The sequence below is a fragment of the Squalius cephalus genome (assembly GCF_949319135.1).
Source record: "Squalius cephalus genome assembly, chromosome: 6".
NCBI lineage: Eukaryota > Metazoa > Chordata > Actinopteri > Cypriniformes > Leuciscidae > Squalius > Squalius cephalus.
Genome location: NC_137127.1, coordinates 42,985,305 through 43,012,821, shown reverse-complemented (window position 1 = coordinate 43,012,821; position 27,517 = coordinate 42,985,305). Strand labels below are relative to the sequence as shown.

At 40.1% G+C, this 27,517-nt stretch overlaps 2 protein-coding genes across 4 annotated transcripts; one reads left to right on the top strand and one right to left on the bottom strand.

The window, feature by feature from the left end:
- The first annotated feature begins 1,656 nt into the window (after positions 1–1,656).
- On the top strand, positions 1,657–10,666 carry spred3 (sprouty related EVH1 domain containing 3). 3 transcript variants are annotated; one of them, XM_079874656.1, is made up of 6 exons: positions 1,657–1,833; positions 5,821–5,986; positions 6,127–6,295; positions 6,518–6,579; positions 7,606–7,767; positions 8,370–10,666. In XM_079874656.1, the coding sequence occupies exons 1-6, from the start codon at positions 1,721–1,723 to the stop codon at positions 9,336–9,338; spliced, it is 1,641 nt and encodes a 546-aa protein (XP_079730782.1). In that variant the 5' UTR covers positions 1,657–1,720; the 3' UTR covers positions 9,339–10,666. The 3 variants fall into 3 exon arrangements, with proteins under 3 accessions (XP_079730782.1, XP_079730783.1, XP_079730784.1); XM_079874657.1 differs by having other exon boundaries at positions 1,720–2,035; XM_079874658.1 differs by lacking the exons at positions 1,657–1,833; positions 5,821–5,986 and having other exon boundaries at positions 6,171–6,295; positions 7,596–7,767.
- A 1,605-nt stretch (positions 10,667–12,271) lies between these two features.
- dhx34 (DEAH (Asp-Glu-Ala-His) box polypeptide 34) lies at positions 12,272–26,786 on the bottom strand. Its single transcript, XM_079873324.1, has 16 exons — positions 25,854–26,786; positions 24,458–24,769; positions 23,164–23,418; positions 22,390–22,492; positions 21,709–21,926; positions 21,428–21,602; positions 21,143–21,336; positions 19,965–20,066; positions 19,615–19,881; positions 18,774–18,947; positions 16,767–16,872; positions 16,574–16,680; positions 15,151–15,432; positions 14,890–15,075; positions 13,566–13,713; positions 12,272–12,518 (listed from the first exon to the last, which is right to left on the bottom strand). Exons 1-16 carry the CDS (start codon positions 26,547–26,549, stop codon positions 12,385–12,387), a joined length of 3,459 nt encoding a protein of 1,152 aa, XP_079729450.1. The 5' UTR covers positions 26,550–26,786; the 3' UTR covers positions 12,272–12,384.
- Between the last annotated feature and the right edge of the window lie 731 nt (positions 26,787–27,517).

The window sequence follows — 27,517 nt, the reverse complement described above, 5'->3', positions numbered from 1 at the left end:
TCCAGCAATAGTTTTGTATAAAAATTCAAACATCTTCACTTTCAAACCATATTCTGTTTTGGCTAAACAGTTACAACATATAAAACGTTAAACTACGAGTTTAAAACATACAAAACCAATGCTGGAGTTTTGACTCAAAACCTTATAAGATAAACCATTTGTCTTTGGGACTGGAATATTATCAAATTATTTTATGAATTCCATAAATTCTAAACCTAATCAAAAGGTATATATCCAGCTGTAAGAGTTAATTGTTGATAACTGATTATTTCTGTGATTTTGTACTACAGAAAAATAATATTGTCCATCGTTTTTGTAATTGTGTAAAAACAGATTTAGGATATGTAAAATTGTATTAGATGGAAACAAGGGCGTAGATTTGGTTTGAACATTGGGGGGGGTTGAAGTTTGGGTCTGCATATTTTTCATGTGATCATGGTATAAATATTGGGGGGGTTGTAATGCATAGATTTAAATATTGGGGGGGTTATCCCCCCCCCCCCCCCCCCCACACACACAAATTACGCCCCTGGATGGAAAACAGATATTATATTCAAGATGAATAATTTTGATAAATGTATTATTCCAATGAAAATAAAATAAGTTATTTTTCTTGTACAACTTTATATATATATATAAACTCAAGAAGAAATGTTCAGGGTCCAAGCCAAATTTCATAGTTTTTTTCCAGGAGACCAAGGACTACAGCTCCTTTTTGGAGAACATTTTGTCAATTAAAAGCAACGAGAACTTGTAATATTGTTAGACTTTTTGATTAATGAATGGATGTTATATACACTGGCATTTTTGTGTAAATGTGTACATTTTTGTATTGTTGTAATAAATTAAAAAGGAACAGCTGTTACAGAGGAATAATATAATATAAGACTAATTGAACAAGTAAAAGAAAGAGCAATATTTGTCAGTAATATGAAAGTATGACGTTTGCCCCGTTTGAACGAATTATGAAACAAAAACATCTAGAAATTCTGAATATTCACTACTAGGCTATTAAAGTTTCCACATAGCGTTTTCCGTTGTTCTTTTGACTGTTTTTTTTTTAACGGTCACATATTTGAATTAAACCGCGCAATTAAATTCGCGCGCAAACATTCATTGTTCAATTGATGACTTTTAATATAGCAAACATGTATTAGTTAAGCTCTACCGTGCTGTAGCTTAATGTACTTTCCCCAAATTGTTGAAAGAGAGCGAGACGGACTGTTTATTTGAGTAATAAAGGCTCGACGCTGGCGTGGCTGTTTATCAATGGTGGGCTATCAGTGAACATGAATGGGGAGTTGGAGATGAATGGAGACTCGCTGCTGTGAATTCTGTCATGGCGTATAGAGCTGTATGAGAGCTGTCCAAGGTACTGAGGCTCTGCACTATATTAACTGAGTTTGTGCACTATTCGCAATGTTACTATTGAAGATTTATCTTTCTAACATTAATAGTCACTCTCTTTTCAGATTTAACAATGGTGATTGCTTGAGCACATGGACATTTTTAGAGCCATATCGCTCCAAATGTCCTGACAGCAACAAAACTGGACCGATGCAACTCCCATTCGGGGACACTGTGTCCATCCACGAGTGTGTTTAATATGAGTGTGTGAGTACTGCTGTAGACAGGTAGAGAGAGAGAGAGAGAGAGAGAGAGGGAGGGAGTGATTGAGAGAGAGAGAGCGAAGGAGGGAGGGAGCGAGAGAGGGAGGACGATGATGATGATGCTGCCGGTGGAAAATGGCTGCTGCATCCTCGAGCCCATCCGAAACCATATGAAGGTGGACAGAGAAAGACAAGAAAATGAGAGCAGCAGCGAGCACAAGGAGTGAGTGAAAGAGAGACTGTGTGTGCGTGCGTATGTGAGCGAGAGTGTGAGAACGCGCGCGCGCGTGTGTGTGTGTGTGTATGAGTGTGAGAACGCACGCGCGCGCGAGTGTGTGTGTTCGGTAAGAAGGGGAATAAAAAAGACGAGAGACCGGGGGGCAGCCAGCTCGAAGCGGCGGGCAACACCGAGCCATGGAGGGCGAGTAAGTCCATGCATTTTTATTTGACCAGAACAGACTGATTGATTTGCAGCACCTCTAATGGACTGTAAGATGCTCACGCGAGACCATCTGATGTTAGATGCTCATAAACACTATTACGCAGCTATGGCTATCAACACTGTACACCATATTCTCCATATACATCCAACATTTGATGAATATCGCCAATGAATGGGCCTTATCTGAAGTGCACTATCTAAAACGCCTTCAACGCCGCGCATAGGGTGCAGTAAGAGACGGCTTTTTGTCTCGAGGATGGTGTGTGAGGAGGCTCCACGTATAACCACCAAATACATCCATGAATTATAAAACGTGTCGTTAAAAAATCGACGAATTATGGCGAGTTTTCTGGCGTCGGGAACACATTGGCGGGATGGAGGCGCGGAGGGATGCTTTTATCAACGCGTCTCGAGTTTCATTATGATTTTTAAAGCCAAACTTTATGAATGAAATGTGATTTTTCTCTCACCCCCCTCCTCCTCTTCATGTCTCCCCCTCCCCCCAGCGCTTCTCTTCTTCTTCTTCTTCTTCTTGTCCATATCCTCCTTTCACCCACTCATCTGCCCATTGAATTCGCTGTGCTGTAGCATATATGTAGTTTTATTCATTCATAAAACAGCGGGATGAACGAATGAGTGCGCGTGAACGCGTGTTGATCGGACGATATGACGGTGCAATGGCTTATAATAACGGAAACCGTTCAAAATAATACAAATGGGGCTCTGAATCAAAATGGATGTGATTTCATAGCGTTTATTGTAATGGAGCTTGTCGGACTGGAAAACCGCTACGAGGGCCTTTATGGCGAATGGGCGCGTTCATTGATACATCTCAGGGAGGAATATAACTCTTCATCTCCCACCCTCTCCCTCATCATCTCTCCACACATTTCATTCCCCTCAGGCCATTCATTTATTTACGGTTTCTTTCTTTGTGCTACTCCCTCATATTAACATATGGAGCCATTATGTCCTTTGTTGTTTTATATTGGTGTCATTGTGTGAATGTAGAATGGCTATATTAAGGACTTTTCTACAGAAATGAGCGATGGCTGTAAACGCTTGTTCCGTGTGCGCGCGGAAAGTGTGATTAGATTTTCCTCGCCCACGTGACCGTCCATTAAAAAATCGCGCTGTTTCCTCCCATTGTTATAATCGTGCTTCACTGTTTATATATTCTAGACTGAACCTACAGTTTATGGAATACACAAAAGCACACATGACGGTGTGATTTAAGATTATTCATTCCATTTAACACAATAAATCAGTCCTCGCCACCATACCACACCATCTTGTCTCAAGAAATCATTCAAAATTCACCTGTATCCCTTTAAGAATGTAGTACTTACAGTAGCCTACATGATTTTAAAGGACGATTTTTTTTAATACCACACACATAAAATGCATTTTTACCTGACAGATATCACTGAAATGGGTGTCTTGACAAATCACACCTGTCTCTGTCATCGCAAAACTAGTCAGGGGGAGCGGCCCGCCCTTTTTTAGCCAATCAGAAACGAGATCTCGTCCTGTCAATCCATAGAAAGTTCGGGTTTGCTTTGCTGACATATTTTTTGGGCGGGAGAAGGGATGTGTCTAATTAATGGCTAAATCTGGCAGATGTTGTCAAAAGGGATAAAATCAATTACAGCACCTTTAACACCAACATAAGAATTGACCCTACACGTTTAATGTATTTTATGGCTCTGTGGACCACTCATAATCAGGGTGCGATTTAAGGTTCCTCCCAAAGAAGGCTTGATCCCCCCTGAAGGGCATCAAAATAAGATGTTGAGGGGGTCAAAGAAAGTAGTCTACCCATAATATGAAGCTTTACCTGTAAATATGAAGATACATTTCTAGCTCTGACTGATTTTAAGTACTCATAAGTACACATTAATTCAAACGTCTTCAAAATATTTGATCAAATTGTAATAACCACCTCTCAAATGACTGAAATGATTTGGACTAACGTCATCATGGCGTGGGAAGGGAAAAGAGCCTAACATGGTTCATCCTCTCCTCCAGTCATGTGTCTTCTGCCAGCTGTGACCATCACATATTGACCCTTTTCACATTTACGGGTTTCTCAGAAGCGTAAGTCGTCATAGCTGGATAAATTTCTATAGCGGTGAATGAGAGACTACATTAAATGCCATTGTAGGCAAAAGATCCCTCCCAAAACCCTGTTTTCTAGCCCCAAACTGGCTGCAATTGGCTGGCTTGAATTTTTTCATGTTGAAAAGAAAGGAAGATTGTGTTCAAGGCATTTTCACTACTAAGTATACCTGGGAAATTTCCGCCAATTCCTTAGTGCTTTCTAACAATAATATGTTTGTCTTTGTAATCTTTTCTTTAAAATGTAATAACTTGCTCATTGTCTGAAACAGCCTTTCTTCCGATGATGTCCAACCACTTTAACATCTACTTTTCATGATCCAATAATCTTCAACTGGATAAAATCCAGTGTCCCACCTTGCCTTTTTTTCTCACTGACTATTCAGTTTCACTTGGGAATGCATCCAGAAGCATTACAGAAGCAAAATGGGTTATGAACGACAATTTTAACAAATGAATAATCATTTTATTTTTAATGTAATTAAATTTTGACGAACGCTAATTTAAAGCTACAATATGTAAGATTTTTGTAATAAAATATCCAAAAATCACTTGCACAGTGTGATATATTTCCTGCAGTTGTGTACTTACAATATCCCAAAAGTTCCCAAAGATTTAACAATTTTATATAATGGCTCGTCCCTGTTCACTTGTCGCCTGTCAATGACGTAATATCCGCGTTATCCCTGGTGTCCGGCGCTCATACTGACATGACGTGGACAACTGCGTTACGTCTAGCGGCACGCTCATGCTGTTGTTGTTTCGTTCAAACATTATGGACCATGGCAAGCAGACTTTGGGACAAAAGGAGAACTAAAACGAGGATCAATATCAGGGTGGCGTTTTCGAGATGCCGAGAGCTCCATGTCCGCGACTAACTTTGACTTGACAGAGACGCCGCTCTTGCACGTACTTTATTAGACAGGTGAGCAAATATACTTAAAACGAATCAATGTTATTTAGCTCAACATGGTGAAATGTTAGAATATGATCAGTATGTTATTTTAATGTTGATCTAGCTTACTGCTAGTCTCATACAGATGAACTAACACATAGAATAACATTATAACTTTAAACACACTCAAATGCAGTTTCTTGTTACCTCACAAGTTTCATTCGTATAATAAACTGACCTTTGTGAGTAGTAATTCAGCACTTGCGGGTAGTTCGGTAGAATTAAATGTCCTTATTCTTTTATATCCGCGGGACTCGCGTGTGGCACTGATGTCTCTCATTAGCAATCGCGCCCTGCTTCACACCACGGTCATGTATATTCACTCATCCATAAACATTATTAGATCCTTCGGCATGACGACAAGTTCCATAATTCCGCTTATGCGTCGTTTGTTATTGTAAGCGGTTAGCGACCCCTAGCGGCGAAAAAAATTACATATTGTAGCTTTGAGTGGATATTGCAGGCTGATAACGTTACTTCCTTTACACATCTTTACACCGTGTCTCTGTAACGCAGTGTCTTTTCTCTATTATTTGCCATTTACCTTTATTTTAAGGATATTTCCATATGTTATACTGATGGTTGCGTTTTCTTCTTTAACGGCCTTTGTCTCAAAGTCTGTGTGTGTGTGTCTGTGTGTGTGGGTGTTTGTGCTCAGCTGGCTAGCGCACTCACTCCTTTTACTCCCCTAACAGTGTGCGTGTCCGAGCGGTGGTGATGACACGTGACGATTCTAGTGGTGGCTGGGTGCCCCTTGGAGGTGGCGGCCTCAGTCACGTGATCATTTGTAAGGGGCGGAGCTCTGAAGGTCGTGGGCGGAGAGAGTACGTCATACGCGGAGAACGGCTACGCGATCGAGCAGTGAGTGTGTGCGTGTGTGTTCATGCCTGTCTTTGAGTGCACTGATGTTCCCTCAGCCTGACAGTCCCGGTAGTTGTAGCAATTTAGTAGTCGCCCTCACGAGTGGCCCGCAAGTGACCCGCCTCTCTTTCTTCATGTAGCCTGTGCTGGAATGCGCCATTCAAAAGGGTCTGGTCTACAACAAGGTGAACCCCATCTTCCATCACTGGCGTGTGGAGGAGAGGAAGTTTGGTCTGACCTTCCAGAGTCCAGCTGATGCCATCTCCTTCGAGAGGGGGCTTCAAAGTGTCCTTGATAAGCTGGACAGAGGTACAGAGCAGCAAAAGATAGAGACCAGGAAGCTGGAGCCAAAGAAATGAATGTAGTTTACATTGAGTATGTGTCAGTCAGTTTTAATACCTAGTAACCCTGTTGTTATGGCCTCTAAATGTACCAGTCCAGAGAAGACGATGCCATGAAAGGATAGTGCAAATGTCTAATGTGTTTTAGATGATTTTTTTTTGTTTGTTCATTTTTAACATTTTCCTGCAGGATCCGACTCGCCATCCTCCTCGACTCCTGAAGAGGGCGACACCGAGGATGATGGTCAAGCAGTGAGTGTTTTTATCACGTCAAAGTGCTTCAAAGTATCTGGTTCATCTTCGCGTCTATCTGAGATTTACAGTACTCTTTCGTGCCTAGATCCCTGTAAAGTCATCAGAGACATTGAAGGCAGTAAAACCAAAATTGACCCTATTTATTTTCTTAACTCTTTCCTCGCCATCGAAAAAAAAAAAAAAAGTTGCCAGCCACCGGAAGCGTTTTTGATCATTTTCACTAAAATGTCATGGCCTCCAGAATATTTTGTTGTATGAATATCTGAACATGCAATATGTCAAAAGAAAGAGTAAAGCCTCTGCTGTTATTCTAGTTTTTAAGATGTTCTAAATTTCATTAAAAAAAGCAACTTTTTGAGCAAAAAGCTGAGGAAATACGTTTTTTATCAAAGACTGGGATTCAGAACGACGATCAAAACATAGATGGAGTAGATCGAGTCTATCAACACCCCCAAATCTTCACAGTCCTATAGCTCGTCCTGGGTCGATATTTCATTCAGTAACGTTTGGCAGTTTTGATTTATATGCAGATTAATGTTGATGATCACATTATTTTACATATGCATATGATTGCTTGTTTCTGCTTCTTCTTTGCCTGTGTTTTGATCGTAATAGTGCCCCCTACTGTTTAAAAGTGAAAACATGGAAAGCCAGAAATTTCCGTCAATGGCAGGGAAAGTTAATATACTGTATGTTCCTGGATTCGTTATGCACGATTTATCAGTGCATGTTATTCCAAAGAAAACTGTCTTTGTAATCATCAATATTAATCAAAATGTAATAAATCACTCTACCATTTCCTATCTATAATCTTGCTAATTATTTAGCAACTTGGTCACTTTTTGCACCGAACAGTTTTACATAAAGTCAAAGCAGAGTCATGATTGAACGATTCATTCATAATACAAGGCGATCCAAACTACACCAGTCATCTCTACACCGTATTTCCTCCATCTTGTGTACATCCTGTCGGCTTTAGCATTAGGTGGTTCTGCATGTTTGATGACTTGCAGTCTGTCTCAGTCTCATACAGGGAGTGAGTCGTCGTCCAACAGCAGAAAAGAGATGCTGCCCAAACCCATTACCATTGTGACCAGCGAGTCCTCCTCCACCTGTTTTGTGCGCTCCACGGAGGAGTTCGCGTACGGGACAGGTCACGTCGTCACGACACAGACCCCGGCCCAGGTAAAGGACATTCACATTGCTTGAAAGTTGATTCCAGTTGATTCCAGCAATATTTATTCAGTTATATTGGTCAACGGTGTTCCCACAATGGAAAGGGGGGGGGGAGGGGAGGTTTTAAAATCAAAAATCTTTTTTTAAGCACACATGCCAAGTTCTTAGAAATATACTCTTTTTATTCATGTCGATTTCATGGTTTTAAAAACCTTTTATTCCATTTACAAAAAAAAGGTGTAGATTTAATGACTCAAAGATTTAAAGTAATAACATTTTAACACACGTGAATGTACTAAGCAAATGTTTTAATTTAAATATATACTTTATATTTTTAAGATAAAAAGCATTCTTTTTGTACAAATATCATGAATTAATAATTCATAAATAGTATGTTTGTAGGATTTTCTTTTTTTGTTGCATGCTGGTCACACACCACAGGACAGTTGTATCAACCCCTAAATTTTTTACTTTAATATAAAAATGAAATTTAATTCAGAAATGATGTGAATTGGTGTATTTAAGTCACTGTATGAATGAGCTGTGTTCTTATTGTATTTTTGAATGAATGATTTGAGTTACATTCAGTCCTCACTCTTCTCTCACCGCAGATCCATACCCGACCCGCCCAGCACCAGCTCACCCAAGTTACCGCCGTGTTGAACCCTCCGGCACCCCCTCCGCCGCCTCCGGCCCCCCCGACCCCCCCCACAGCGCCCCCTGCCTCCTCTCCCCTCTCCCCGCTCTCGCCCACCATCTCCCTGCTGGAGGAAGGGGATCTCCGCAGCCTGGACCCCTGCAAGGACCTGTGGGGAACACGCGGCTACGAGGACTATCGACGCGCCGGCGCCACGCGGACCAAGGTGGGCGGGCTGACGGGGGGCGTGGTGGTGAGCGGCAGCCAGGACAAGACCGAGCTGTGTGTGGTGCGCTTCGAGAAGGAGCTGGCCGGCGTGGGCACCACAGGCTGCGAGGTCACCGTCATGCTGGACACCAAAGGTTCTCAGTGCAACTCTTCGCCCACCTGCATGCCCAACGCCGTGCCGGGGGTGTCGTCGGCCAGCGGCTCCCCTCAGGAGACGGGTAAAGGCTCGCCCTCTCCCTGCTGCATCCACGCCTCTCTCGCCACGCCACGCTCTCGGACTCGCAGGCGCGGGGGCGGCGGAGGGGAAGCCATCTCTCCGGACGACGACAGCTCCTGCCCACAGGGCTCCTCCTCCTGCTCGTCCCGCTGCGTGTACTGCCGCTCCGTCTTCAGCGCCTCCGAGAACGGACGGGGCCGCTGCCGGGACGCCCCGGACCCCGCGCTACACTGCCTGCGCCAGTGGACGTGCGTGTGGTGCGCAGAGAGCCTGCTCTACCACTGCATGTCGGACTCCGAGGGCGAGTTCTGGGAGCCGTGCTCGTGCGAGGACTCGATGGGCGGCGGGCCGCACCCGCTGTGCTGTGCCCGCTGGACGGCGCTGCTGGTGCTGTCTCTTTTCGTGCCCTGCATGTGCTGCTACCTGCCCCTGCACGCATGCCTGCGCTGTGGGGAGAGATGCGGCTGCTGCGGAGGGAAGCACAAGGCCGTGCGATGAGGCCTGAGCGGGGGGAGGGCGCGTGGGCGGGGCTTATTGTGACGGGACGGGAGCACAAGGAGGAACAGCCGTAGAGCCAGATCTCCTACATAAACCTTCACGATAATATCCCCTCGCCCCCACCGAGGCCGTCTGCTGCATTCCGCTCTTTCTATTCTGCGCTCGGACCCTTCTCGCTCGTACCGGCGGTGGGTGCATGGGTTCGGGGAGGTTGCTCTCTGATTTGCTGGTCGTTGGGGTCAGGGGTCGTCTCCGGGAGGTGGGGAGTGAATGGGGTTCAGTGACGTGTAAACATTTGTTCGTTTTCTTTTCTCCTGGGTTCTGTTTTTTTTTTTTTTTTTTTTTTTAGGGAGAAAATATGAGATGAAAAAATGTTTATAGATAATGTTATCAGACCTATTTTGAGTATCTTATTTTACTTGAACTACTGAAAGATTTTTTTTATTTTTTTTGCAATTGATTTAACAAATACACTCCCCTCGTACCTCTAAGTTGATGAGTTTTACCTCAATGTCCAGAGGAGAGTAAGGCAAATGGAGAAAGAGACTTATTTTGGGGGCTGTGTGCTGTGGTGAGGTTTTGTATATGGTCTTTGCGGTAGGTTTTTCACGCACGTTCGGCCAGAACATATTTGTGAAGGAGAACATTTTGATGTTGTACCACTTTTAGTTGTTCGAGGACAGGGAACGTGAACGGTCTGATCGAGGGCAGTTTCACCAAAACCACCACTTTCACCACATATGGACACATACATGCTCATTCTTCTGTTAAGAGTATAGTTGTGTTTAACTTGCCAACAACTGAGAATCTTGCCTATATTTAAAGGATAGACCAAAAAAGTTGAGAGATAATCTAGTCCTGAAACATTTGCACAGCAGATGTAAACCGAGGCCTTGAAATGTTGTTGTACACACCACCAAAAATTCAGTGCAAATTAGTTATTATTAGTCAGAAGTAAAGAATAAAGGAGAAAAGGACTGTTGTGTGTGACACAACACTTTATCTGTTAGTATGGCAACAAGAGAAGTACTCAATCATTAACTATAATGGGTTGTACTGCACCTCGCGTGTCCTGACCAGTGCAATTTTGTCTGTGTTGTTCCAGTTAGCCCCGCCCACAGTAAAATCCCATTGGTCCAAAAGCATAAAATGTGTTCTGATTGGCCGTGATTGTGTTACAGGATATTTTCATCTTCACTGTGGACAAATGACTTGACACTGAAAACTTGTTGCCTGGTTAAAGCCCGTTGTTAAAGTGAGAAATATAAAGATTTCAGACCAATCAGTTCAAACGCTGACCGGCGTAACGGTTTGGACCTCGAAGTGTTGCTTTAAATTATCTCAAAGCTGCTATTTCAACTCCCCTAAACTTGTCTTACCTCGCTGCTAGTCATGAGGAGTTAGGGAATCAGACACAGCCCTGTAGTCAATTTTGGACAATGACTACATTATGACATCAGTGATGGGGGAGAACTAATGTCCAATTCCAAGAGGTTTCTCCAAGTTACGTAGGAATCAATGTTGTATTAACTGCTCATTAGAGTCACTTTAAAAGAAAGGGTTTTTACAGCAGGATGAACCACTGGACCATTCAATCTACAAACATGCATTGCATATCATTGTCCATTTGGACTAATTTCAATCCATTTTCAAAGACGTGAAACATTCTCTTGCACTCACACACACTCACTCACTCACTCACTCACTCTTTATGGGCAGAATAGTAGAGAAACACAAAAAGACCCAAAAATAGCACTGGAAAAAAGAGAACTTTGAGAGATGAGACCACCCTTGAGGGCCCTAGTCATACATCCTATTAATAAATGTGCCTTTTGATTTATTTAACCAATAACCTATAATTTCTAAGTAACGATGTACCTAAATACTCATTTTCTTTTTTCGGGTTGTTTATTTCTGCCAATGTGCATATTTTAACATGTATGTGTCTATTAGTTTGAAAAGTAATCAATGGAAAATATTACCTGTTTATATATTTATTGAGATATTTATTCTAATTCTTTATTTATTTTTGGAGACGGGTTTTTATTTTCTGTGCTGTCTTACTTCTCTGACTTTGTGCCAATTTGCTGCTTTGAGGTGTTACATATCGTGGGTTTGTATCATTAATTAAACCCTAACTCTATATTTTAATGAAAAGTTTGCACTCTGAATCGTGTTTACATGTGTTTATGTGCATTAGTACACTAATACTGGGATGGCATAATACAGCATTCACTCATAACCACATTTATTATCAGTGTGGCGTGTTACGGCACAAGGCGGCAATAGTGAATTGTGCTCCATTCAAATATCCACTTGGATTAGGACGGATTTCGGGAAGAACTGTCCAGGTCATATTTCGCCCCAAAATCAACAGAAAAATTGAAGAAATTATATTCTGCATAAAGAAAACTAAGACTATCAATAGAATATTTTCATGACAATTAATGTTCCCCCGGAACAGTAAATTAAAATCAGTATAATTCATATTTATACTACATATAACAAACACTGTTATGTGTGTGTGTGTGTGTGTGTGTGTGTGTATATGTACTAGTGCTGTCAAATCGATTAATCGCGATTAATCGCATCTAGCATAAAAGTTTGTAAATATATAATGTGTGTGTGTGTGTATATATATATATAAAATATATGTGTGTGTGTGTTACAGTATATACAGTATATATTTACAAAAATTTATGTTAGATGCAATTAATCGCGATTAATCGATTTGACAGCATTTAAAATAAAATGTATTGAAATAAGAGAAAATTCCTGACAGTTCTGTCAGATTTTATACAATAATCACTGTGACCACTACGTGGAGCCAATTTTCAGTACGCACATCCATGACTGTCCACAAGGGGCCGCATCAGTCAGTGTAATGCAATTCCAGGACCAAGTACACTAGATTAAAAACAAGTAGAAGAACTACATCAAGAGAGTTTTTACATTTATTTAAAAATGTAATGGATTGATTGTAAAGACAGAGGAGCTGGATGGACAGAGAAGGTCTTAAAGTCTGAGCATGTGTCCCTGCGTGAGCTCAGGACAGGTGCTGGCGTTTGTGTTTTAGGATCTCAGTTGAGGTGAGAGTCAGGTCTTTATTACAGATATCACAGTGATACACCCTGGTCAGACCTGATGAAGACGATGAGGACGCTTTTGCACTTTCAGGCTCTGTGAAAACAAAGAAAAAGCATTTACTGTGTAGAACTGATTAGTGATAGTGCCAATCTAGAGCAATAACTGATGAAAATATTATTGATATGACTTGAGAAGACAGACGTGTAGACATACACATACACTATAAATGTATGTATATTTCTATTTATTATTATTTTATTTAATATATCATATTTTCAATTAAGTTTTTATTTTAGTTAAAGTTTTAATAATTTTGTTGTGTTGTCATTTTTATTAATATTATTTTTTTATATGTATTGTTTTTTATTTTAATTTCAGGTTTAGTTTTATTTATGTTATTTATGTTTATGCAGACTATTTTTTAATTAAATTTTATTTCAGATAAAATGTTTAGTTTATTTCAAGTAATGAAAATTTATTTTTTCTGGTTTGTGGTTCACACAAGCTCAATATATTTTCACATTTTATTCTGCATAAAATACATCAGTAAAAAACCCTTGTGATTTTTTAAAGTTTCAACTTAAACTTAACTTAAAAAGGCGGCCGCTAATAAGTGGCTAAACGGGACAACAGAGGTTATAAATGTCACTCAGCGTCATCAGCCGAACAGGTAAACTCATATATTCACTGGTCTGCTTTTACAGCCTCGTTGTGTTTATTATCATGCTCTCGCAGACTATTCTAACTCAAACGTACAGGGAAACAGTTCTTAAATAAAGACTGACAGAGTTGACAGAAGCTTAATGGTAGTGACGTTGAAGTCATGTGACTGGTGTAGTTTTAGCTTACGTTTAGCTTTTTACTTCTGCCAATTGTATTTAGACTTCAAAGTTGTTCATTTGTGAAAACGATCATGATGAACAATACGTGTAAGATTCATAAACCTTTGTAGGTCACAGAGCTTATTTTCTGCAATAATCCTAAAGCCAATAGAAAAATCCTTTTGGGTTTCTGTAGAGGGTGATGCAAACATCAAGAGTGGACGTCCAACAATACATCATGACTGCAGGACTCTCTAGTAAGACATCGAAGTCTTTACACAAAAGCTGGTTTATGAGATGATTGCTAAGCGAGACTCGCCTGCTTCCTCCTCGGGCTGCTGTTCCTCTGGTGGCCTGCAGGAGACCTCATGTTGCATGCGCTCCAAGGGCGTCAGGGGCATATAAAGGTCACAGTGAGGGCAGCTCCAAAAACTGCGTAAACATTCACTGTACAAGTCCTTAGAGTCCTAATGACACACATTAAAAAGAGAGGAAGTGATGGCGTTAAAGGACTGTAAGAAAGAGAAGGCTTTTATTTGAGCACATTCTTTCCACACATTCAGGAAAGTATGGAAGCTTGTTTCTGCCACAAAAAAAAAAAAGGTAATTGCAACTTCTCACAAACGGACTTTTTTCCTCTTACAATTACGAGTACATAGAGCTTATGTAGCCCCGCCCCTTTTCAGCACTGAACTCGTTGTGTTCCGTCTTTCGGTTTGTATTTCCACAGCATGAAAGTAAGATCTTACTTAAATCTTTTTTTTAAATCTTGCCGGTTTACCGACATTTGTTATGATATCCGCTTCAAACATTACAATGCTCATGATAACTTTCGTTTACTCTACAATAAATCGAATGACTCTTCAACAGCGATGCCTAGAGATATACAGAGCTATCGCAAAAAACGGAAGTTCAAAGACAATAATCTAAAGATGGCTGCGCGCGTGTTTCTCTGGCGCATAAGGTCTATACATCTCACAACTACAAGTTAAAAACTCATAATTACGAATTTACATCTCTCTATTCTTTCTTTTTTTTGGAATTTGGAGTGTACATATCTCAATTCTGACATTTCTCATAATTTTGAGTTTACGTCTAAAAATGTCGACTTTTTTAAAATTCTGAGTTTACATCTCGCAAAGACCCACCCCCTATAGTTACTGTTATGTCCGACAAGCCACACCGCTCTCACGTCCCACCATGGTCTCACGCAGGGAAAAATACATCGCGGAGCAAAGAGGACACTGACAACGCGCTTCCTTCTAGTTCATTTTTAGCATCAAATAAACATGAAAGAACATGAGAAGGAGTGTTGTTTTCACCGTGGAAAGACGTCAATACACTCCGTTTTTCAAGTTCAAATCCTCCAACGTTAATCTACTAACTCTCCTGACTGCTTTGTCGGACAAAAATGGCGGATTCGGCGGATGGCGGATTATGATTGGTCAGATCGCCTGTCAATCAAACTCCCTGTGAAGGGTCAATTATGACTTTTTTTGAGTTGGAACATCTCACAATTATGAGTTTTCTCGAAATTCTGAGTTTACAAAAAAGACACTGTGAGATAAAAAGTTAAAATGACCTTTTTTATATATAGTTTTTTTCCGTGGTGGACACAAACTTCCATAGGAAAGAACACTTACACACAGACAGTTGTAAGTGAAGTAGCTGCACACACGCAGGCCTCCTTTAATAGCATCTGGCTCCGCCTTCACGCCAGGGAACAGAGAGCCGAGAGCGGAAGCGGAAGAAAGATCCGGATCCTTCTGGGGTCCGATGTACAGGTTCTGAGACTGCAGCCCTGCCAGACGCCTCAGACTGTAACTAACCTATGAGAGAAAGTCATTACCATGTGTGTTTGACCCAGATTAAACACAGATCTATTGTTATGTTTGCCTCGCTACCTCAGTATACAGCAGAAACCGCACAAGTCCCTCACAGAGCTTTTCCAGTTCTCTGCGGGAAACTTTGGGCCCACTCAGGCCGAGTCCAGCGGAGCTACCCGGGCCGCCCTGTCCGAGCTGAGCCTGAAGCTGTCTCTCCCACTCGCCCCGCAGAGTGAGGGCCGAGGAGAGCACTTTCATGGCCCCGGCTCCGTCAGTCAAGCCCAGCTCCAGCCAGCCGTCCACCACCACACGCGTGCAGTCCGCGTTAGTGTCCACAGAGTTGGCCACCAGCAGAAGAGCCTACAGGAGAGAGGTCAACGACAAACGAGAGTGTTCAAGACGAAGGAGAGGAAAAACCTAGTTTAAAACGTTTTTCAAAAGTGTGGTGTCGGTAAGATTGTGAAAGAAGTCTCTTATGCTCGCCAAGACTGTATTTATTTGATCTAAAAATATAGTAAAAAACAAAATGTTTTCTATATAAATATATTTTAAAATGTAATTTATTCCTGTGATGCAAAGCTGAATTTTCAGCATCATTACTCCAGTCTTCAGTGTCACATGATCCTTCAGAAATCATTCTAATATGATGTTCTCATGAAATATTTCTTATTATTATTAATGTTGAAAACAGTTGGGCTGCTTAACATTTTTATGGAAACCATGATATTTTTTTTCCAGGATTCTTTGATGAATAAAAAGCTCAAATGAACAGCACTTATTTAAAACAGAAATCTTTTGTGACATTATAAATGCCTTTAATGTCACTTTGAGCATTTTAATTCACCTTACTGACGTACTTTTAAATGATAATGTACTCTTTAGATTTTTCTTGGTTTTGAAAACTATTGGTAACTAATGGCAACTATAGCATTTTCAAGATTAAATGTAATGATTATAAAAATGTCAAGTGTAGCCATCAAGTAATACAATTTTTTAATTTTTTCCTCACACACTGAATATATATGTGCACACATTTTAATCATTATTCTCAAAAAAGTTATTCATACATTTAAATACAGGGTAAAACTTTTTTTAAATTTTACAAATATCATGAATTCTTAATTCATAAACATCATTCATTTTTAGGGGAGTTGCACCACTTGACATTTTACAACCTTTACTAACCTTGCCTTGTCATAAAAAGGTAAAATGATCTGATATTTTAAGAGACTTATTGACTTTGGCACACAGTCACGAGGGTCTGCATGGCTCCTCTCTGATATTTTCCTATTTGCATAATTCCTTTAATGAATCAGGTGTTAAAAAATGCAGGCAACTTGTGAATGCAATGTGGAAGTAAGCCGCATATTTTCTGTGAATGTGTGAGACTCTGATTAAAGCGGATGAGACCGGAAGCACATTCAATTTACAAATGACCACATCCACTCTTGTTAAAAATAAGGGGGAAAGAAAAGGTTAAATTGTCTCAGTGTTTACTGACCTGCAGGGCTGGAATCCGCACACAGTTTGAGACGTAAGGCTTGTTTGTTTCAAGCAGAGTAACAAAAGCCAGTAACTGATGTCTATTGCTCTGGCCTTTATCAGCACCTACAGAAAAAATGTAAGAGTGACACAGTGAAAAAGAAGAACGTTTCAGTCACGATGCCTGTCTTATTGCAAAAAGGAGTGTGTACCAAACTCGCTGGACTCGTGCTCGGGGACATGCAGGACTTCAGGGTCAATGGCAAACACGCTGGTCGGGTGGATCACAACACCTTGTTTATTACGTGTGTGGAACACCTAAAACACACACACACACAAAAAAAGTGAACTGTCCAAAGTTGGCTGATATTATGCATATAAAAGTGCCGCTACTATGATATTTTATGCTCCTAATTTTGTTGTGAAGGTCTCCCACCATAGGTTTAAATGCATCCAAGGTCAAAAAACACTTACATTTTATCATAATAATGCCGCATCTGAAACGGTTAGATCTCTCTAAACCCATCCTTTCTGAGTGCCTACTCTGCTCTGATTGGTCAGATGGCACAGTCTGTTGTGATTGGCTACTCTGCTCTGATTGGTCAGATGGCACAGTCTGTTGTGATTGGCTACTCTGCTCTGATTGGTCAGATGACCCAGTCTGTTGTGATTGGCTACTCTGCTCTGATTGGTCAGATGGCCCAGTCTGTTGTGATTGGCTACTCTGCTCTGATTGGTCAGATGGCTCAGTCTGTTGTGATTGGCTACTCTGCTCTGATTGGTCAGATGGCCCAGTCTGTTGTGATTGGCTACCCTGCTCTGATTGGTCAGATGGCCCAGTCTGTTGTGATTGGCTACTCTGCTCTGATTGGTCAGATGGCACAGTCTGTTGTGATTGGCTACTCTGCTCTGATTGGTCGGATGACCCAGTCTGTTGTGATTGGCTACCCTGCTCTGATTGGTCGGATGACCCAGTCTGTTGTGATTGGCTACCCTGCTCTGATTGGTCAGATGGCCCAGTCTGTTGTGATTGGCTACTCTGCTCTGATTGGTCAGATGGCTCAGTCTGTTGTGATTGGCTACTCTGCTCTGATTGGTCAGATGGCTCAGTCTGTTGTGATTGGCTACTCTGCTCTGATTGGTCAGATGGCCCAGTCTGTTGTGATTGGCTACCCTGCTCTGATTGGTCAGATGGCCCAGTCTGTTGTGATTGGCTACCCTGCTCTGATTGGTCAGATGGCCCAGTCTGTTGGGATTGGCTACCCTGCTCTGATTGGTCAGATGGCCCAGTCTGTTGTGATTGGCTACTCTGCTCTGATTGGTCAGATGGCTCAGTCTGTTGTGATTGGCTACTCTGCTCTGATTGGTCAGATGGCTCAGTCTGTTGTGATTGGCTACTCTGCTCTGATTGGTCAGATGACCCAGTCTGTTGTGATTGGCTACTCTGCTCTGATTGGTCAGATGGCCCAGTCTGTTGTGATTGGTCTACTCTGCTCTGATTGGTCAGATGGCCCAGTCTGTTGTGATTGGCTACTCTGCTCTGATTGGTCAGATGGCGCAGTCTGTTGTGATTGGCTACTCTGCTCTGATTGGTCAGATGACCCAGTCTGTTGTGATTGGCTACTCCGCTCTGATTGGTCAGATGGCCCAGTCTGTTGTGATTGGCTACTCTGCTCTGATAGGTCAGATGGCTCAGTCTGTTGTGATTGGCTACTCTGCTCTGATTGGTCAGATGGCCCAGTCTGTTGTGATTGGCTACTCTGCTCCGATTGGTCAGGTGGCTCAGTCTGTTGTGATTGGTCTACCACTTACAGGGCGTTTCGAAAACCCAACAGCCATTACCATATCTGAATTTCAGCTCCTGATCTTCCTCAGCGCTTGTAAACACAGTGATACGAACAGGAATGATGGTGCCAATTTTTCCTTATCAATTCTAGCCAGAGTCCTTATCCTTCGGAAATGCAGCAAAGTGGAATTGCTTTCGCTGCGCAGAAAACAGCGTCTTCTTGACATGCTGACGACACAAACCAATCTCTCAAAGTATTGTTACAAACCTATGTAGGTTCGAGCAGGAAGTAAGTCTGGAATAACTGAAGACTTTTATTCGACCTTTTATTCGAAGACCTTTTACATTCACAAACAGCTATACCATACAGTACATGAAAGGGAATATCCAAAAAAGCATAATAGATGCACTTCAGTGTGTATTCAGCCGTTACCTGCTCAGAGTCTTTGCGTGTTGCGTTGTGCTCATCTGGCATGGCGAGCTGTGGGTACAGGCCTCGACACAGCACCAGTTTGAGCAGAGCCTGCTGACGGGACGACAGATCTGCACTGGCACACGCAGCTTCCTGAAGCTCATTAACATTGTGACGCAATTTGAACTTGACTTCCTGTAAGAGCCAGACAACCAGTAAAGATACAGAGAAAGTGTACAGTATGAGTGAATCTCACAAAGCCTGGGTCATATTTCACCTCAAAATAGATTTAAAAAAAAAAAGAAAGAATAAAATGAAGCCTATTTTTAAATCTAATGTGACATTATTTAAACATTTCTGCAATTTTGTCATTACTGTAATGTGAATCAGTGTTATTTAGTATCGTTGAGATACTATTATAGTTTTCTTGTTCATTTAAGTTGAAGTTTTAGTAATTTTATTGTTTTTTATAGTTTTAGTTTCAGTTATATTGTAACCCTGATGTGAAAAATTCCAATCTTATAACAGTACTGAAAAATAATATTTATTAATTGTTCAAAAGTTTGGGGTCATCAAAGCTGCATTTATTTGATCAGAAATACAGTAAAAACAGTAGAATTATATATTTTTTCAGGATTACTTGATGAATAGAAGCAGAAATCTTTTATAACATTATAAACGTCTGTACCGTCACTTTTAATCAATGTAATGCATCCTCGTTAAATAAAAGGATTACTTTCTTTGGGAAAAAACAATCTTGCTGACCCCAAATGTGAACGGTAGTGTACATTAAATGAAGAATGTGTGGAATCTCTTCTTTCTTTCCCCCACATGCTCTAAAATCAGAATCTGAACCTGAGACCTGTATGTCCACAGTCTGTTCAGAGCCATCTTTCCTCTTCTTGCTTGAGCTCGCTCCCTCTCCATCAGATCCAGATGAGGCGTCTCCCTCCAGCCCTTCCTCCAGCCGGAGAACTTTCCTCTTGGTGTTCTCCTGGAGCTCATGGTCTCGTTTCAGCTGGTGGAGCTTCTGTCTCTCTGTGAGCCTCTCTCTGCGCCGGGCTCGGTCCTGCGGCTGCGTCCTGCTGCCCGTATGATCCTCCAGGAGACCGTGAGTGCGCAGCAGCTCCTGTGAGGAACCAGATGACACACGATTAAGATCGGTCACATGGGTCACAAACGTCACGGAGATATCGAGCTGCTGCTTCTGACTTTGAACTGTCGTCTGAGGTTGACCATCTCGTAAAGCCTCTGTTCCTCCAGTCCTCTCCTTCTGCACCACTTTCTGGAGCCGCTTCCTCTCTCTGCTTTCACCTGTTGATATATATTAGCCAAAATTACTCATTCCTCCTAATTTAAGATCATCTCAGTTACAATTTAATAACACTGTTAAATGTAACCTTTAGGAAATATCAAAATGAATATCCACTTTTTTATACTGTACATGATCGTTGTGGTGCCTAAATTCAATTTGAAATGACTGATTTAATCTGTAATTTACTTAGACATTAGTATAACATTATCTATTGTCCAAATACATTACAAAGTAAAAAAAAAAAAATCAGTTTTGCCGATTTATAACTAATAGTCACATAAAAAAAAAAAAGATCTGCTTATCAAACACCATTCACAATAGTTGAATGCCATATAAGATGCCTTTGTATATAATGCATTATAAAGGTAAAGAACAACAGGACTAAAGTGTGGAACCCCATCTTCGCCCTGAAATACAAAAAATTTAAAAAGTCATTATGAATTTTTACATCACAATTCTGACTTTTACCCTTATAGCAATTTTGAGTTGACATTACGCATCTATGACTTTCTTTCAGTTAATAACACAAAACTCTGGCTTTGTTTTTTGTTTTTTTGCAGTTCCGAGTTTATATCTCGCAATTCTGAGTTAACATCTCGGAACTAATACTTTTTTCTCAGAGGAGTTTATATCTTGCAATTCAGACTTTCTTTATCAGAATTGAGAGTTTATAACAAAATTCTGACTTTATTTCTCGCAATTCTGAGTTAATATCTCACAATTTTTGAGTTAACATCTTGCAACTCTTTGACTTTTTCTCTCTGACTATCATATATAATATATAATATCATGGACCAAAAAAATCTGTCTGTATCATGAAATGCATATTTCCTTCAAGAAATGTTTTGGTACATTCCATTTCTTAATAATATTAATGCACAAAATTGAACAGCGTTCATTCTCTAAATATGCATAATTTTTTATTGAATAAAGATATAACAATGTCATTATTGTACAAATTATTGGTAAAGACGTTTTATTATATATAAAAATCACGTCAGGTTCAGTCTTGCAATGTTCATGCAGGTTTCCAACATTGATACACAATAAAGCAGGCAAAATGGCCCAGACTGACCTGCACCCAGGCATTAAAGGTGTTCATCAGTGTGAAGGGGTCTCCCTGGTTGCTGTTCAGGGGCTGGCGAGCGGTGGAGCAGTCAGGGTTGTGCTGAGCGCTGCGCAGAAACGGAGACTGGACACTCAGAGCAGCGGCAACCGTCAGCACCGGCTCCACCAGCTTGAAGACGGAGCCCAAAACCAACATTTTTCCTGGACAAACACAAGAAGGAGCATTTATAATGCCTTTAATACCGTAGCGAGCTCAACTAACTGCACAAAACAGCAGCAAAGGGTTCCTTACCAATGACCACATCCACAGGCAGTTGAGCCAGCAGCCTGCCAATGGCGGAGAGCTCCCCGTGTTCATCTAGCGCCCCCTGTTCCCTCAGGTACGTCACTGCAGTCTGAATACTGGAAGCGGGAGGAGGGTCTATGAAGGCAAAAGTGCGAGGGTCACCCAGACCCATGCTCATCATCTGCACAAACACATTTGCAATATGAATTATTATAATTATCTGAGAACAATATTCCCCTTTGGCACAAAAATGATGAGGTTGCTGTTTTCATGATGTGAGAGAGCACCTGTAGGATGAGGGAGTCCAGCGCTACCCTGTGGATCTCAGGAACAGGATACGAGGCAAAGGCATCGTAATCAGATTCAGCGTAGAGCCGGTAACAGACTCCCGGCCCGGTTCTGCCGGCGCGACCTTTCCTCTGTTCAGAACTGGCCCTGCTGATCCAGAACTCCTGCAGTCTCTGCATCTTGGCCTTGGGGTCAAAACTCATTTCTTTCACTTTTCCTGTTATTAAACATCAAAGAGAGAGAGAAAAAGGAAAGGACAATGATATAAAAGATCGGTGGCAGCGTCTCATAAAATGTTATTTATTGAATTTCAATTTTATATAAATACTTTTTATCCAAAAACTCTAAAATCATTAAATTAATTAAACTTGTAAATGAGTAGATAATTTATAAACATAGAAAAGAGCGTCTCATAATATATTTCTGCTTTTTAACTTAAATTTTAAATCAAATATTTTGTCCTAAAACTAAAAGAAATGAAACTTGAAAATGATTCCATTTTAAAAACATGTAAAATTGTATTAATTTAATTCAAATTTTAAATAAAAATAATTTTATTCTAAAACTCATAAAATCATAAAAATAAATTAAACTTGAAAATGATTAAACATTTTTAAAACACAGAAAATGGGAAAACATTAGTGCAGGTTCCACTTCTTCCAGCAATCTGAATGAATTACCTGAATCAACGACAAAGCGCACTCCATCTATAGTGACCGACGTCTCAGCAATATTGGTAGAAATGATGCATTTTCTCACACCCGGGGGTGCAATGTCAAACACCTGAAGGTCAAAGTTCACACATCGATAAATAACTTCAAGCTGATATACTGACATACTTTTTATATATATACACTACCGTTAAAAAGTTTGGAGTAAGTAAGTTTTTAAAAGAAGTCTCGTTTGCTCAGCAAGGCTCCATTTATTTGAGCAAAAATACACAAAAAACAGTAACATTATTACACTAAAAAATAGTTTTCTATATGAATATATTTTAAAATATCATTTATTCCTGTTATGTCAAAGCTGAATTTTCAGCATCATTACTCCAGTCTTCAGTGTCACATGATCCAATCATTCTAATATGATGATTTGATGCTCATGACACATTTCTGATTATTATCAATGTTGAAAACAGTTGCGCTGCTTCATATTTTTGAGGAAACCTTGACACATTTATTTTCAGGATTCTTTTATCCTGAAAAACTGGGAAACATTAATTATTTTACATGAACATTAATAACATCAATGTAATGGATCCTTGCTGAATAAAACTATTACTGACCCCAAACTTTTGAATGGTAATGTGTAGCCAAAATAGGCCAGTCATTTTGCAACTAATTAAAAAAAAAAAAAAAAAGCAGAAATGACAATCACAGTTTTAAAGCTAATCATAAAAACATGTAATGCATAAAGATCATGATGAATGAGCGATGGGTCTGTCCTGAATGAACCTTGTCCTGCTGAGCCAGTGAGAGCGTGCTGTGCAGAGGGAGGACGATCCAGCGCTGTGTGTGTGTGGCGTACGCCTGGCAGGCCTCCTGGATGGTGGAGATCTCGGCCACTCCGCTGAGGAACAGCAGCAGGTCTCCTCTCTCCTCGGGGGGGTAGCGCTGGTCTATACCCTGCAGCACACGCAGGTACGGCCGCGGGTCCAGCTTCTCGGAGCGGGACACCTGCTCTTCTGAAGGAATGGGCTGGTAGATCACCTGCAGCACAGGACAAGCTGATTTACTCAATTTACATTTTAAATCAAATATTTTTTGCCCTAAAACAATAAAATAAACTTGAAAATGATTAAATATTTAAAAAACTGAAAATAGGGTCTCATAAAATTAAATTTTGAATAATTTTTTTTGTCCTAAGACAGACTTGTAAATAATAATAATAAAAAAAATTGGGTCTCATAAAATGTTATTGATTTAATTAAATTTGAAATAAAATACTTTTTGTTATAAAACTCTAAAATTATAAAAAGAATGAAACTTGTAAATGATTAAATATTTTTTGTAAAAAATAGAAAATAGGGTCTTGTAACATTTTATTGATTTAATTTAAATTTAATTAAAATAATTTAATTATAAAACTCTAAAATCATAAAATGAATGAAACTGGAAAATGATTAAATATACACACACATATACATATATATAAAGAGAAAATAGGGTCATAAAATGTTTTTGATTTAATTCAAATTTTAAATAAAATATATATTTTTTTGCCCTAAATCAATAAAATCATGAAATTAATGAAACTGGAAAATGATTAAATATTTTAAAAACATAAAATAGAGTCTCATAAAATGTTATTGATTTAATTTAAATTTTACTTAAAACACTTTTTGTTCTAAAACTCTAAAATCATTAAATGAATGAAACTTGTAAATGATTAAATATATATATATACAGTATATATATAAAAAAAAATGAAAATGGGGTCTTGTAACATTTTATTGATTTAATTAAAATTTAAATAATTTAATTCTAAAACTCTAAAATCATAAAATGAATGAAACTGGAAAATTATTAAATATTTTAAAAACAGAGAAAATAGGGTCAGAAAATGTTTCTGATTTAATTCAAATTTTAAATAAAATATATATATTTTTTGCCCTAAAACAAATAAAATCATGAAATTAATAAAACTGGAAAATGATTCAATATTTTAAAAACATAGAAAATAGGAAAACATAAGTGCAGGCTCCACTTCAAAAACACAGTGTATTTTAACAGGAGTTTGAGAGCTCACCTGAATGGGGAAGAGTCTGCCTGGCACCTGCAGAACCGGTGCGTCGCTGAAGTAGCTGGAGAAGAGCTTGATGTTGATGGTGGCCGACATGAGGACCAGCCGCAGGTCTGTGCGCAGGGGCAGAAGCGAACGCAACACTCCCAGCAGGAAATCACAGTGCAGGTGTCTCTCGTGCACCTCGTCCACGATCAGCACCTGGTACTGGCCCAGGGAAGCGTCCTGCTGGATCTGCCGGAGCAGGAGACCCTCGGTCATGAACAGGAGTTTGGTAGCTGTGGTGCGGCTGGTCTCAAAGCGGATCTGGTACCCAACCTGGAGAACATACAAGACAAAAATGTTTTTGCAATCCATTCACAAGAGTTTTCACCGCTGTGAGTCTTTAACTCTCACCGTTCGCATTTTGCATCAATTTTCTTCCTTCTTGTCATAAGTTACTATATATATATATAAATTAAAATGTAACTTTAGTAATAATAATAATGTTACAAATAATTATTAACAGAATCACAATAAAAAAAGAAATGGAAGTAGTTACCAATATATAGGCTACATATATTTTATTGCAGTGGTTCTCAACTCCAGTCCTCGGGACCCGCTGCTCTGCACATTTTGTATGTCTCCCTTATTTAACACACCTGAATCAGATCATCAGCTCGTTAAGAGAGACTCCATGAACTGAACTGAGTGTGTCAGATAAGAGAGACATACAAAATGTGCAGAGCAGCGGGTCCCGAGGACTGGAGTTGAAAACCACTGTTTTATTGTATATATGTATATATTAACTACTTCCATTTTTTTTGTGTGATGCTGTTAATGATTATGTATATATATATATAATCGAAATGTAATCAAAATTATTCAACCCCCATTGTAAATTAGGTTTATTGGCAAAATTTACTTTCAGCTGTTTGCAATGAACAAATCAAACAAAAGAAATTGAAATAGCCCAACACAACAAATAGCCCATTTCAAATGTTTTCCCCAAATTCAACTGAAAATGCAACTTGTGCACTCAAAATGATTCAACCCCTTGAACAGAATCCCTCACAGCAGCACAAATCTGCAAAACAGGTGTTGTCTCAAACACACCAGATGCAACTAATCAAGGGCTTCATTAGATGCACCAGGTGTGCTTGAGCTAAAACACGTTTCACATGTGCAACCGTGTATGTTGCATTACAGTTATGCACATTTTGATCCCGAACTCTCATTTCCATGCCAAAAAAAATGCATTTTTCTCAGTATTGTTGTCTTACAGTAATAAAAATCATCCTGTCCTAACATTACTGTTTTTTTTATATATATTTATTTACAGTTTTTACAGAGAAATAGATCTGTTAATATGTCTAAAAAAGGTATTTGTTATGAAAATATATGTCTCGAAACATCTTTGTACCTTGGAGCCGTACAGGTTGAGGCTCTCAAAGCTGACTCTCTTGGCCAGTGAGATGCAGGCGATGCGGCGCGGTTGAGTACAGGCGATGTGGTTGAAGCCTGAAGCCAGCAGATACTGGGGCACCTGTGTGGACTTCCCACACCCCGTGTCTCCAGCCACCACCACCACAGGATGAGTCCTCACCAGCTCCACGATCCTGTCTCGGTACTGGAAGATGGGGAGGCTCTTCTGCTCCCTCCTTAACTTGGAAAGCTTGCTGAAGCTCTGCTTCTGGTTGAAATCGAGGAAATGGAGAAGGGCAAGGCGGCAGTCTGTGATCTCCTGCCTGCCGGGACCCGAGCTCTCCCTGCGCCTCCGGTGCTCAGATCCTCCCAGGCGCTCCTCGATGTCTTTGGAGCACACGGAGATGTTGATCCTGTATCTGGCATCATAATCCTTCGGAAGTCCTAGATCCACAGATCCAGACTTCTTCCTGGCTTTTCCCTCGTGTGCTTCTTGCCTGCTGGATTTGGATGCTGACATCTCTTTCTTGGCTTTGAATCTCTGGAAGCGCTCGAAGAAGGTCCAGAACTCCTTGTGTTCAGTGCTGCCCGTCTGGATGTAGTCATGCTGGCGGAAAAACACCTCGTCCAGCTGGGCTCGACACTGAGGACTGTCCCAGTCCCAGCTCTGGCTCTTCTCTCGCTCGTGGGACATTTTTAATATTAGTGTAAACCAATCTTCCACTTTTCAGCAGGCTTTTCAACTATTCAAATACTCATGCATTTTTCTATTAATTTCACATTATCACTGATAATATTTGTCGTGATTATTATCTCCTCAGATATTGAAATGCACATGTCGGTTGCATTTTTATCATGTTTACGCTTCTCGAAACTGAGCAACACCGGAGCGATAACTTGAAGGGACCGTTTTTGGTACGCCTGTGTTTACAGTCCGGATACTGCGATGTGCCAGCAAATAGTTCCTACACCAATAGCCAAAGAAGCATGCGTGTTGAATTATGCAGCGTCTTAAACTAAGTGTATTCATATATAATTATACATGCAGTTTTAAGACCTGAAAGACTCAAATAAATTGGTTAAAAAATAAAAAAAAGTTAAATAAACTGGGGGAAAACATAAAGGTGATGAAATGAAGAAATGGTATATAAAAGTGTGTATGACAAATGTGTCCATTCATGCGTAGTGTAGTAGTTCGCTGTTAAACACCATTTTTTTAAAGATACAGACAGCATGTACTATAGATGGGCAACATCCATAGTCTTCATTTAAAGTTATCATTAAAAAAAAACCTCCCCATGCAGAACATGAATGGAATTTGTACTTGTGGAACCCGACTGTTGCTCTTTTAGTGAACGCATTACACATTTCACACTGTATTAACCAGATATACATTTTATTTGTAAAACGTTGCTAAATTGGTAAATCATGTTGCATGAAACAATTTTGTTATTTTTTGTTATTTTTAAAGTGTTAAATGTAATCCCTGAGCACTCCAGATTCCGAAAAACTCAAACTTTGTTTAAAGTCATATTACATTGCATACATTTTGCACAAAAGTCATAAAAAGCATGTTCACATTTAAGTATGTGTGTGTGACTCCAGAAATACACACTCTCTGAAACAAAGAAAACTGAAGGTACAGAACCAAACAACTAAATC

Coding starts and splice junctions, on each gene's coding strand:
- spred3 (XM_079874656.1), top strand. CDS start 1,721: ATGATGATGATGCTGCCGGTGGAAAATGGCTGCTGCATCCTCGAGCCC. Junction 6,296..6,517: donor CCTTGATAAGCTGGACAGAG/GTACAGAGCAGC, acceptor ATTTTCCTGCAG/GATCCGACTCGCCATCCTCC. Junction 7,768..8,369: donor CGACACAGACCCCGGCCCAG/GTAAAGGACATT, acceptor CTCTCACCGCAG/ATCCATACCCGACCCGCCCA.
- dhx34 (XM_079873324.1), bottom strand. CDS start 26,549: ATGTCCCACGAGCGAGAGAAGAGCCAGAGCTGGGACTGGGACAGTCCT. Junction 21,603..21,708: donor TGGACTCCCTCATCCTACAG/GTGCTCTCTCAC, acceptor GTGTTTGTGCAG/ATGATGAGCATGGGTCTGGG. Junction 20,067..21,142: donor CCTTTAATGCCTGGGTGCAG/GTCAGTCTGGGC, acceptor ATATATCAACAG/GTGAAAGCAGAGAGAGGAAG.